This window comes from Barbus barbus (genome assembly GCF_936440315.1).
Source record: "Barbus barbus genome assembly, chromosome: 13".
Classification (NCBI taxonomy): domain Eukaryota; kingdom Metazoa; phylum Chordata; class Actinopteri; order Cypriniformes; family Cyprinidae; genus Barbus; species Barbus barbus.
In genome coordinates this window covers 17,296,270-17,309,237 of record NC_136741.1, presented here as the reverse complement: position 1 = coordinate 17,309,237, position 12,968 = coordinate 17,296,270, and the positions used below count along the sequence as shown (strand labels likewise).

The 12,968-nt window shown below is 38.8% G+C and overlaps 1 protein-coding gene across 4 annotated transcripts in view; it reads left to right on the top strand.

Annotated features, from left to right (window-relative positions):
- The window catches only part of LOC306879135 (leucine-rich repeat-containing protein 7-like), a gene marked incomplete at both ends in the record, with an annotated part of 75,309 nt that overhangs the window by 49,113 nt on the left and 13,228 nt on the right, over nucleotides 1-12,968 (top strand). For 2 of the 4 annotated variants that reach the window (XM_079431870.1, XM_079431869.1), the window contains 6 exons: nucleotides 1,236-1,347; nucleotides 1,928-2,108; nucleotides 3,035-4,742; nucleotides 6,384-6,533; nucleotides 8,581-8,706; nucleotides 10,004-10,234. In XM_079431870.1, coding sequence (XP_079287996.1) covers nucleotides 1,236-1,347; nucleotides 1,928-2,108; nucleotides 3,035-4,742; nucleotides 6,384-6,533; nucleotides 8,581-8,706; nucleotides 10,004-10,234 — 2,508 coding nt within the window. Of the gene's footprint in view, nucleotides 1-1,235; nucleotides 1,348-1,927; nucleotides 2,109-3,034; nucleotides 4,743-6,383; nucleotides 6,534-8,580; nucleotides 8,765-9,989; nucleotides 10,235-12,968 lie in introns of all 4 variants that reach the window. The other 2 variants (XM_079431867.1, XM_079431868.1) reach the window with 2 other exon arrangements.

Genomic DNA, 12,968 nt, shown 5'->3' with positions numbered 1-12,968 from the left:
TTTACTTTTATTAAAGAATATAATATGTAAAAAAAAAAATTCTAGAAGAAATTTAGCTGCCACTTTTGGTCAACATAAAGTATCCTTTCTGAATAAAAATACTAATAAGTTAAAAAAATCTTACTAATTCCAAATATGGAATGGTAGTATATAAGTGCCCTTTTATTTCAAATATTGGGCTCCCAAAAATCTTTGGTATCATTCGAACACTGCACAGCATGCTTCAAATGGCCCCCATGCTGAATTTGGTTCACAATTCATTTAATCCAAGTATGAAAGCATTAGCCTGCCGCATCAGTTTAAACAGTCACATTTCTTTTGACCTGGGAGCAATGCAGAAAAAAGACAAGATGAAGACCGAGAAGGGGAGAGGCAGCTGTTCTGAGACAATCTTCTGATATGTGACTTTCCTCTTGCTCTGCTGCCGGTTGTGTGAGCCAGCCTGCTGATGTACAGTCAGGTCTGAGAGGTGTGAGTTTTGCCATAAACAGCTGTGAGAGAGCTAGAAGCAACTGATTTGCTCCTGAGGGATTTGACCAGACAAGCCCGGACAAGGCCTGTGAATCATAACCGTCTATATATTACTAATGATGAATCTCAACTTGATGTTGAGGTGTGAGATCACACTATGTTACTTCTAATGTTTCTCTGCTTCAGCTTTGTTTAACTTCAAGGCCATTTTGGGCCAGTGTTTGCATTTTAGAATTATTAAACTCTCAATGTAATATAAGAAAGGAATTGTTTAAGCACATTCAAAAGAATGACTCAATTCACTAATACTGTAAAAGCTTTACAGAATCTAAATACTAGCTACATTAATGTGTTTTTGCAGAGGTATCTCATGTTTTAGTTTAATGATCCTTTTTTAACATTTTATAAAACTGGAAACTTTATGCGGTCATGTGTGTCTTAATGGCTTAATGCCTAATAGAGTTTATATAATATGCAATTAGGTAAACGTATGCCAAACGCAGCCAAAATGTTTGCAATTAGTACAGCAACAGTTTTCAATATAATTTGATGTTGATTTACATTTGTTGACATTGTGACCTTAAATTGAATTATAAATGTCATTTAGTATAAGTTTTAGTATAAGCAATTTGTGTTGCTCGATCTTGGTTTTTTAAATGAAAGATTGTAATTTAATTGCAGAGAAACCACACCCCACTCTCCTTGTGTTTTTTTCATTCCTTTATATTATTAGTTCACTGCGAATTTGACACTTGTGTTTCCAGGACTCCATGGGAGGCTCCCCTAATGATATCCGAATTTCTGACATGCGGCCAACTTTGGTAGAGCCACCAATGTACAAACCAAAGGTTGTGTTACTGGGCAAAGAAAAAAAAGGTTGGTAACCTGTATTAGTTAAAGTCTGCATGAAATAAAAATTTTTTTTAAATGGATATTGATGATCTTATTGAGAGCAATTCATTCTTTGACCATTATTTTTAATAAAAAATATCATAACTTGATCTTCCAGTGAAAAGGTCTCTTTGGTGACGTATTCCAGACTTCTCCAATTATTTAGTCTGCTAAAACTCCTTATAATTGGCTGCAAGCACACATTCATAGCTGCCTCCATTCAATCAACAACTAATAGATAAAATCAAGTCCTTGGCCTACATTTTTTAAATAATCTGTTTCACTCGGATGTATGTCACAAAACAGAAGAACTAACTTGCAGCTTTAAACTCAGATTTTTCTCCGCTCATTCTCTTTTGATGTTTATTATTAAAGTTCTTTTATTAAAAAAATCCTTCTGCAAAGCCTAAAATGCATTGTGTAATTGCACTGGAGAACACTGGAATTCACAGTTGTAGTGTAAGCATAATAATTGGGGTTTATTTTAGACAAAAATATTCATACATATAAACTATTTTACCTTATATAGCTTTATACCTATTATCTTTTTTTTTAATGCATTCAGAGTCCACCGATGAGTCTGAGCAAGACAAAATGCATTGTTTGAACAACAGCGGATCATCTGCCACTTATTCAGACTACTCACCCTCCCAGGGATCATCTGGCTCCTCCAACCCACCTGGAAATGTCAGTAATCTACAAACATCAGGGAAAGAGGGGCCATCACAGACTCACTGGACCAACAGGTTGGCAAGAATTTAATTACTGCCACTATTCATTTATATGAATTAACAGACCATCTGTGCGCTCATATGACATGACAGTTGATCAAAGAGTTTAGATATCCAGCTCACTGACTTTTGGGTGGCCCAAAACGGACATCGAGTCACTGGAATAGTCTTGCAATAATCATCTCTTGCAATAATCAAAACTTCAAAATATCACTCCTTCTACTGCCTGTTCTTCAGAAGAGCTCTTTGAGAGATGTCTGTTTTGATAACCTTGCAGAAGTATTACATAGGCAAAATTTTATAAACATTGAAAATCTTTTTGATTAGGATGGCAGTCAATCACAGCGATATTTTTCTTGCACTTGTCAATTTAAACAAATTAGACTATAATAAGAGAATTGTAGGCCCAGTTAAATTTAATTGTTCAATATTTCATCTCCAACATTACATGAAGACATCAAATAAAAAGATTTTGCGAGCATCAGCTAAAATAAAGCAAAATACACAGAGCAATGAGGTTCTGTCGGGGTAGTGATAACCTAATAAATTTGGGCTGTACTCAAATGTTGCAGATTCAGTCCCAAGAAGTAGTCATTTTTTTTTAATTATAAGAGGCTTATTGACCTTGACATGAGGGTCTACAGGGGCTTCCGGTTGTTTTTTTGAATGCACCACATTGAATATGTATATATAAATGAATCATAGAAGTGGTGTATTCAAGCCATTTAATTTATGAATTGTATTTAATGTTTTTTTTTATAAATTCATATATTTAGGCAAAAAATTAGCAGCTTGTCATTGACCGCATTATGTCTGTGTTAGAATTTTATGATATTGAATATGCTTGTCATATCAGTCCGCGAACACATTCTTGTTTACTCAATTCCTTTCTATGTGCACTGATAAAATCTCAAATGTATTTTGTCTGAATACTTCAACAGGCTGGCTCAGTCTTTTCCAAAGCCCATTGACAGTAAGCCCCTTCTAAGCCAGAGGGAAACACCTCCTTCCAGCACGCTGCAGCAGCGAGGTGAAAGGCGGCCACTGAGCGACACCTTCGACAGCTGGAACGACGCCCCCCACTATGATAATACAGGTTTTGTTGCAGAGGAGACGCCTCTTGACACTCCGAGCAGCAGCGCTGGAAACCCCATGCTAGGCTCAAAGCCCCGGAGTGCCTCAATGGCACATGGCCGGCGGCCTCTCATGAGACAAGAGCGCATTGTGGGAGTGCCTCTAGAGATCGATCAATCGCAACTCACTTTCCACACTGTTCGCACCACCCCTGAAACTGAAGTGCCTCCTTCCTCTAACCCCTGGCAGAACTGGACGAGGACTCCCAGTCCCTTCGAGGACAGGACAGCTTTCCCTTCCAAGTTGGAAATTACTCCAGCCAACAGCCCCAATCCTGATCGTAAGGACTTCGAACAGGAGATGGGGGAACTACCCGGTACTTTTCCTTCAACTAGAGCCTGGGGGTTTCTGAACTCTACGGACTCAGGGACGGGACGAGGTCATCCCAACATTTCTGCGCATGTCCAGGGTGTAAAAGAACCAAACAAAGTAGGCACTATGGTTATTAGCAAGAGTTCTGAAAGAATTTCGCCAATGATGAAGGAGGTAAAAGCGAAATTTAAGAAATCTCAGAGCATAGATGAAATCGATATGGGGTCGTACAAGGTTTACAGCATCCCCTTGGACAGCTACAGTTCAAGCATAGAAAACCAGGGAAGTGTTGATAGAGCAGATCTCCCTGTACCCTTAGAACGGAGCATGTCCAGGAGCCAATCTGTTCCAATGCTGGACGATGATCTGGATGGCTATGGTTTGAAAAACTCTCAGCAACAGAAGCCAGCCATCCCAAAGAAAGTTTACCATTTTGACCAAAGCTTCAACCCACAAAGAGCCATGGATGTTATGAAAGCGGAGAGGAGAGTTCCTCCACCATTCCCCAATGCCCCTGAATATGTAAACCAACCTGGGAAGACGTTGCCAAAGGAACTTGTGAGCCCGAGAGGCTACCGAGGCTATCCACCAATGGAACAGATGTTTTCATTTGCTCAGACTGCAGTCACCGATGATGCCATTAATCCACAGCTCTCGGTCCAGGCCCAGCGCTCCAGGCCGGGCTTCCTGAGGCGTGCTGACTCTCTGGTAAGTTCGACAGAGATGGCGCTGTTCCGCAGAGTAGCTGAGAACCACGAACTGCAGCTGGCAGAACACTACAACAGGTCTCAACAGAGCATGCTGGATCAACAGAACAGCTTGGCTACCATCACTGACACCCAGTTCCACAAGAGGAATGGTAGGTATGACGAAGATTACTCATCTTATCAAGAACCCAAAAAGCCCATCATGGGTTACCCCACCAAGAGTCTCACACAACGTCGCCCCCTGTCTGCACGGAGCTACAGCACAGAGACATATGGAGCATCTCAAGCAAGGCCAATATCTGCCCGACCCACCATGGCTGCACTGCTGGAGAAATTGCCTTCAGATTACAATCTTAGTACATGCACTGAGAAGAGCCCTGAATCTGATATGAAGATGAGACCTATCCCTCAAAAACAAGATGACCCGACCTCCAAAATGCCAGTAGATTGGAGACAACAGCTGCTTAGACACATTGAAGCAAAGAGGCTAGACCGGGTGAGTAAGCAAGCTTTGCTTTTTGTTCTTCTACGTAAGTGTTTGTTAGATTGGACTTTACATAACCTCTCAGTATGTTCAAGAAATAAATTAAACCATTATTTGGTTCTTTTATTCTGCCTTTATTTAGTCTTATATAATTGTTGAGATCTGACTATCCAATGTTTTCAATCTTTTATATAATATGTTTGGAGTACACAAAGCTTGAATGAAAGCTTTTTAGACACATGAACAGTGGGGTGAATCTCATGTGAACTAACAAGAAATGTCTCGGACACATTTCACCCCAAAATCAAAATAATATTCTGCCTAAAGAAAATGCAGCTTTTTCTTTTTTTTATTTAAATATCATTATTTTTTATCATTATTTTAATAAAATGTTGACGGTTTTCAAACTTTCCCTTTCTCAAAAAACATTATATAAAAGATTCAAGTGAAACAATATTTTTTATAAAAAAATATTTTACATTATAGTATTTTTTTCACATTATGATAATGAGTATTGTTTTCACATTAAAGTTTCACATTAAAGTAGTTTTTTCTCACTTTTACAGTAATGATAATTATGAAGGAAAATTCATTGACCTGAAAATAATGGTCACAATGCCAGAAATCCTCAAATTGCTTCAAATTCGTTCCGCAAAATATAATTTATTTTTAATTTTTAATTGGGGTGGAATTTGACTAGGGTGACCAGATGAGATTGGTTGAAATTCGGGACGGGGGGGGGGTAATGAATAATGAATAATAAAGATAATGAATTTCAAACGAAAGTGACTGAACCAATCATGTTTTTATTAATATAAGTAGCCTACATATACATATAATTTTATATAATATAGAAGTAACGTTAGGCTATTTTTATACTTCAAACTGAAGTTAATGAACCAATCATATTTTTATTAACAAGTACATATGCATATAAATTGATATAGCCTAATACGTAGGCTATAGAAGTATTATTTTGAACACGGTGCCTCGCCCTCGACCGGTCTGACTTCTTCACGCGACTTCTGCCTGCACTTTCAACTGCCCTAACGGCTGCTGTAACTTGCGCTCTCTTCATCTACTCTATAAAGCAAAAAGGGGACAAAAAGGTCGTATTGTCTTTGTGCATATGAGCAGCCGGCGGGGGCTGGTTGCCAGGCTGCAGGATGACTCAACCTCGCTCCACGAACAGTTTTTTATGTTTTATCAGACAATAACTATTTAAGATTTTGCTTCAGTATAATTTTCGGGACAATTAGAGCAGGATTCGGGACAGCAGCTTAGATTTCGGGACTGTCCCGAATTTTTCGGGACGTCTGGTCACCCTAAATTTGACCCTGACATTTCTTACCTGAGATTCACCCAGTTACATGCCTTTGTTTCTGTGTAAATGGATTACAGTACTACAGCATCATTCATTGTTCATGTAATTTAGTCCTACACTGCTGCTATTAATATTCTGTAAATGTAACCGCTGTGTATCACTAATGTGTCACGTGGGCAGTAATGACGTACTGTTGTTGTTCTGTTTGTCAAGCTTACTCACTCTGTTGCAGCAATGTGCAGTCCAGTGTATCCCCAGCCACAGCCTTTTGACCTTTCTGTGTGGCACACCCATTCACTCATGTCATGTGGTTGTTTCCCTCCAATCAGAGCGCTGTCCTTAAGCACAACACAGTAAACTTCGGCATGCTGTACTCTGGAGGCTATGCTGCACCGCATGCCAGCAGAAGCATGACAATAAACTTTTACAATAACACAAAGCATGAAAACCAAACAACTCAATGGCTACCTCTACCAAATGTGAGTATGAAGCAACGTCAGCCCCAGTTTCAGCATGAAGAAGTAAAACGTATATGAACATAACATCTCCTATGAAGACTTTCTTTTTAGATCTCTCTCTTTTGAGCGGCTTCTGCTTTAACTTCTAAAACAGTGGTAATATACTAATTTTGGCACACTTTTTTGTGCACTACAATAGCCTTTTTTTAAGGCAGACCATCTAACACATTTCACAGTTTAACACTAATCTAACACTTCACCTGTTCAGAGCTCCAGGCTAGACACTGTCTCTCACTGTGATGTTAAACATATATAGGTGTTTTATGTTGCATGTGCTCAGTCTTTGTGTTTGGTCTCTGCACTACAGTCTTCCTCTGTCTTTAACTCACAGAACAAAGCTATCTGTGACCGATAGTAGAGATACGTTTATTAAAGGCCTTCTTGATCCTTTTAAAATTACACCAAATATCAACTTTAATCACTCATATTTAAACAGTCAGGGGTGAATTCACTGAATATTATTCTTAATATCTGTGTGCACAGTTCACCAACCTTTTACTTATTCACCAACAGGTGTTTGGTGAATACTGTAAGAGAATAGAGGATAGTGAACCACACAAAATCGAGTCCAACCAGGTGCAGAATTAGCTCTACACCATGAGTATTTGTAATTTCTTTTAATGCAAAACATGCCTTTTTGTAAAGTAGTTTCAATTAGTTTAGTTAAATGTTTTTTTCTTCAAATAAGCTCAGTATTTCTTTGATGCAATTAACTGCAATGAATATTTAAACAGATTTTGTGTAGAATTATCATAAGAGCATTTTTCTTCATCAAATAATGATCATAATATGAAAGATTGATTTAACTAAATATATATGCAGATATACTGTGTTGTTAAGCGTTATTTAAGCAATTTAAAGTCTCTGAATCGCAATGGTGTAATTGGGTCAATTACTGTGGGTTGTGCTTGTATGAAACTCAGAGTAGGTTTAGAGTAGTGCTGTCAAACGATTCATTGAGATTAATCACATCCAAAATAAAAGTTTTTGTTTACATAATATATGCATGTGTGCTGTGTATATTTATTATACACACACATGCATGTATATATTTCAGAAAAATGTTGTTTATATATTAAATATATACATTATATTAATCTAAATATAGACATGTAAATACATGTAAATATTTTCTAAATATATACTGTATGTGTGTGTATTTATATATACATAATAAATATACACAGAACAAACACATAGTATGCAATAAAATAAACTTTTATTTTGGATGCGATTAATCGTGATGAATTGTTTGACAGAACTAGTTTAGAGTTGAGAAGAAAAAAAAAACAAAAAACAACAAAAACAAACCCAACCTGGTTTACATCAAGTTCAGCGGGCTCACAATACTTACTAAAACGGTTCTCTGTCAACTCAGGGATTGTCCAGAGTTTATCATCAATTCTGGGGTGTTAATAATTTTAAGAGATTATGAAAAATATTTTGAATTTAAATGCATTTACAAGACAGAAAGAAATTCCACTGCCACAAAAGTTTGCGAGGACAGCTTAAAGAAAATATTTGAATATATCAATGGAAGTGAATAAACTGAATTTATTCCATAAAAAGAAAACACACAAGCTTAGTCATTTTAAAAGCTTTATTCATTCTGTTTTTACTTATGTTGAATTATATTAAATTAAAAGTTTTTTTTTCATTTAGTTTTTTAAATATTTATTGTCAAAATCTAATTGTTTGGCATAATGCATTAAGGATATCATATAAATAATATATCATTTATATAAAATAACTCATGCAATAAAATAATAATAATTAGCTTTTCAGTGTTACCATTGCAATGAATAATGCTAAAAGCCAGTTCACCTTCTTGAGCGCCGAAAAAACTTCAGTGGTATAGTCACTGAAACCAGATTTGTGCAACAGGCCTAGAACCGACTCGCAAAATTGGGAATTTTACCATGCAAAATGCTTTTTCATTTTGTAAATGCAGTGTCCTTCTAGAGCACCGTCTTGAATTCCGCTTGCTGACAGCACTATATGCTTTCAGACACCTTCACAACAGAGCAATATTTTAGATAATGGACAAGAGGTGGTTTCCCCAAGTAGCCAGTGGGCGCCGTATTCACTGGGACGAAGAGATGTGCCACCAGAGAACATGAACGTCATCAAAAAGGTATTGATTATGATTAATTCTGCTGCTTTTTCGATACAGGATGCACTAAGGCTGGGCAGTAAATTTAATATATTCATGATAATTGTAAATATTAAAACACTGTAAAGCATTAAAACATTTTAATATACATTTTTATTTGGCCATTAAGTTTTCTAAAGATCACATTATTATTTTTATTTCAGTGAATCGATTCATAACTTATTCTGTGATTGACTCAAAAATTATCACTGAAGTGTAAGTTTGGTGTATTTCATGTTAATTGTTCTAGTAAAAATAAATAATAAAAAGGGGGGGGCCTGTAAAATACTTTTAAAAGATAATACTTCTATTCAGCAAGGATACATTAAATTGATCAATTTTTATTTTTTGGTAACTTTTTCTATAAAATATTAGGCAGCACAACCATTTTCAACACTTATAAAAAATAAATGCTTCTTAAATCAGTAAATTATAATAATTTCTGATTCAGCTTTGCCATCAGAGGAATGAATTACATTGTAAAATATATTAAAAAATATATATATTTTATGTGGTAATTTACAGTAAAATTGTATTTCAAAATATTACTGTGTTGTTTACTGTATTTTTGGTTACATAAATACAGCCTCTTTGAGCACAAAAAATTAAAAAGTTATAATATATATATATATATATATATATATATATATATATATATATATATATAGCAAAATTATCTCTACCTGGTCTCAGATAAGATAAATTGTCAGCAATAATGCTAAAACTTTCTTACCTCTGAAATGATCCTGTTTTTTTTTTTATCCATAAGCCATGCTTGCACTGAAATGATTCATAGCATTAGTCTGGATCTCATTATAGTTTTATTGTTTCCGCAATGAGTTTTTTAGAGAGACACCCACATGTCTCTAAGTATTAAACCCTGTCATGTTCTACTCTTTAGTTTCCTCTGGCTTAACATGTTCTCTGTGAGATAGACATCTCTGTTGTATCGTGATTGCCATGTTAATTTTCTCAAATGCCAGTGTTAATTACTACCTGCTGTCGTGATTCATTTCACAACGCATGTTCTTGCTCGGTCTCCTTAGCAACCTCAGTCTATTGTTGAATGTCTTTAGGTTGTCGCTCAATATTGTGGAACATTTTGCTTCTGCTGACACATTTAGTGTTATGAAGAAAAGTGTAATTAATTTAATACTTCAAATAGGGAAATCAAAATGTCATAAGGTACTGTGTAGCTAATACATGTCTTTGTGCCTGTAATGATATGAAGGAGCTTGTCGTCTGTATGAAGTCTACATCATTAGATGTTTGCCCACAGCCTGGTGTTCACAATCCCCATCAACAACAGACTATGATGATAACCTCAGTCAACCCTCCCCACCGGACGGCCCGTGACCATCAGTATGAGGGGGCCATCAACAAGGTGTCCATCCAGCAGTACCAGTCACCTCTGCCCATGCCCATCACCACCACCAGCCCCCGGCCTCAGAGTGCCCGCTGCTTCATCCAGACTAAAGGCCAGAAGAGTATGGATGGATTTCCAGAGCAGGTACAGGTCATTTCTCAGAATAAATTAAAATAAAATGCCAAGAAATGGAAAGTTGCAAATGGATGCAAGAAAGAAGACAATTGACCCTTCACAAAGACCCGCCCTCCTTAGTTCCCTTTCAGTCGGTCACTTTCGACGTCACGTCGGATAATGACAGACGAATTGGGATATTGCTTAGAGAGACCAATCCACTTTGAGTGTAAACTAAACGAGCCAATGCACATTGGCATGCAATGATTGCATCCAGCTGCCGCTGATCACAGCATGAGTATAAGTAGGCAGCAGGTGCAACGCATACTCAGCTTTTCGCTTCAGAGCCGAGCGATCACATCGTTTTGCTCCTGACTACTCTACTGAGAGAAGACTGAACGAGTTCAGCGCACTTTTTGAGAGCTCTTCGTTTTGGCGGTGTGGCGCTTCAGCGGTGGTGGTTTCCCGTATCGAGTGGGTTGCATACATAAAGCTGCACTACCCCCTGTTTGTGTTGCAGGCGGCCATCTCCCCTGTGCACTTCAGCACGCAGAAAGAGCTTTTTCCCTAAAAGAGCATTCACAGGTGTATCTTTTTAAAGACAACGTTGCGTCTGGCAAACTCGACGTTACGTTAGAGGTCTGCGGCGGACTGTATTTTTAGTCCCGCTCCCGTGAGGTTATATTGCGCACCCACCCGCTCCCATAATATATACACTCTTTGTTTACCCGCTGTTCGCTTAGAATAATTTTCTTCCCAACCCGACCATTCCCGCTAAATTTAGATCTCGTTTTCAGAATCTCACATTTAAATTTCCGCTACTAAAAGAGAGATGCTAATAAATAAAAGTGGAGTCTGCACAAAATTGTATTTGTTATTTTATTCGTCTTGTCAAGAGTCTTGAATTTATCGACAGCAAAATGTTTTTGCTGCCAACACAGCAGCAAAATTTTTTATTCGTCTTGTCAGGATACAATTCGTTTAACATTTACAACACAATAGGAAAAAGTGTCGCAAAGAAGAAAAATTTAGGTTGTACAAAAATATATATTATAAATATATATATAAATATTTTATTCTTCTTGTCAAAATGCTAAATTCATTTAACATCTTGCTGTTAACACAGTAGCCTAGGAAAAGTGTTGCAGAGAAAAATAAATAAATACGACATCTGTCATTTAAAATTATAGGCTAAGCAAAATATAAACAAAACCGAGTTGAACGTTCTTCAAGGACAGCGCATCCAGACTTTGCTCCATCCTTATTCTGCTCTGTTACTCATCAATAACCTGTCTGTTCTGTCTGAGGGCCATATATTCACCACCGGTACAGCCTGCTCTGAGCATCATTATGTACAGTACATGCTGCATCCAGACCCTGCAAATAAAATGAAGCACTGGTTCATGCGTGCAGCGCGTGCATAACAGTCCTGAGTGCAGGCTGTACCAGTGGTCAATAAAAATAAAGAGCAGATATGCTGTTCTGAAAGGATGTTGGGAACGGGATATTGTTATACCACCCACTCCTGTTCAAATGACACCAGAGTTACCGACCACGTTTTATTTGGGAATTTAATCCCGCGTAGCAAGAAATTTGGTCGGGTCCTGCGGTTCCCGCGGGAGAACCGTGGGAATACAGACCTCTACATTACGTCTTTGTAAAGATGATGTGGGTCTTGCTATAGACAACGCATCACCTGTGTGTTTTTGGATGCGGTCGTTACCTGGCGCTGGGTGATGGTCACGATTGCTGCCTCACGTGCCAGGGCATTAAGCACGCTGAGGTGGTGTTTGTGGATGAGTCATGTTCTCATTGCGGGAAGATGATCATCTTGAATTTGCAGGCCAGGCTCCATTACATCGAAAGGGGCGGCGCTCCATTGCCTCTGCCTTGATCTGGTTCTCGTCCTGGCTACAGCTGGAGCTTTCTGGAGAGGAAGATTCGGCTGCGCTGCTGCTCCGGTGGTAGCAATGCCTGAGTCGGATCTGGAAATGACGGCTATGCCTTCCTGGGCCACCGAGAGGGTAGGGCTCGAGTGGAGACCTCCACCGTGTCCTGAGCCCTCGAGGTTGGACGACTGTTTTCTCGGGGTAGCTTGCGCTGATTCTCAGCGCCCTGCCCCGGTGCCTTTCTTAACGGAGGTGCATGGGGATCTTACCAGGTCGTGGATGACTCCGCCTTACGCTATGGCATTACTGCAGGTTCTTCAGGCTAAAAGCACTGAGGGACCTGCACGAGGGTGATCACGATCCAGAAGTTCTGAAAGGGATGCGAACCGCAACTGACCTCCCGCTCCGAGTGACAAGGATGTCTGGTCGACATAGGGACGACGACAAAGTTTGGTTCCTCAAGGACCCTGTGTCCCAGACCAGCCTCTTCGGAGACGCAGTTGGCTACCCAGCCTGTCTCGCTGGCTCCTGTGGACCATCTGACTCGGCTTTGTGATTTAGTTCGTCCCCGGTGTCCTCCCAAGTTCAGGGGCATCCAGCTCACATCAATGAACGAGTGGGGAGATCGCAGTCCTACTGGTGAAGGACGTGATAGAGCTGTCCCTCCAGCCGATATTAAGACAGGGTTTTACAGCCCTTACTTCATTGTACCCAAGAAAGTCAGTGGGTTACAACCAATCTTGGATCTGCGTGTCTTGAACCGGTCACAAGCAACCGTTCAAGATGCTCATGCAAGAGCGTATCTTCGAGTGCATCCATCCCTGAAAGTTTGCAACGATCGACCTGAAGGATGCGTACTTTCATGTTTCGATCCT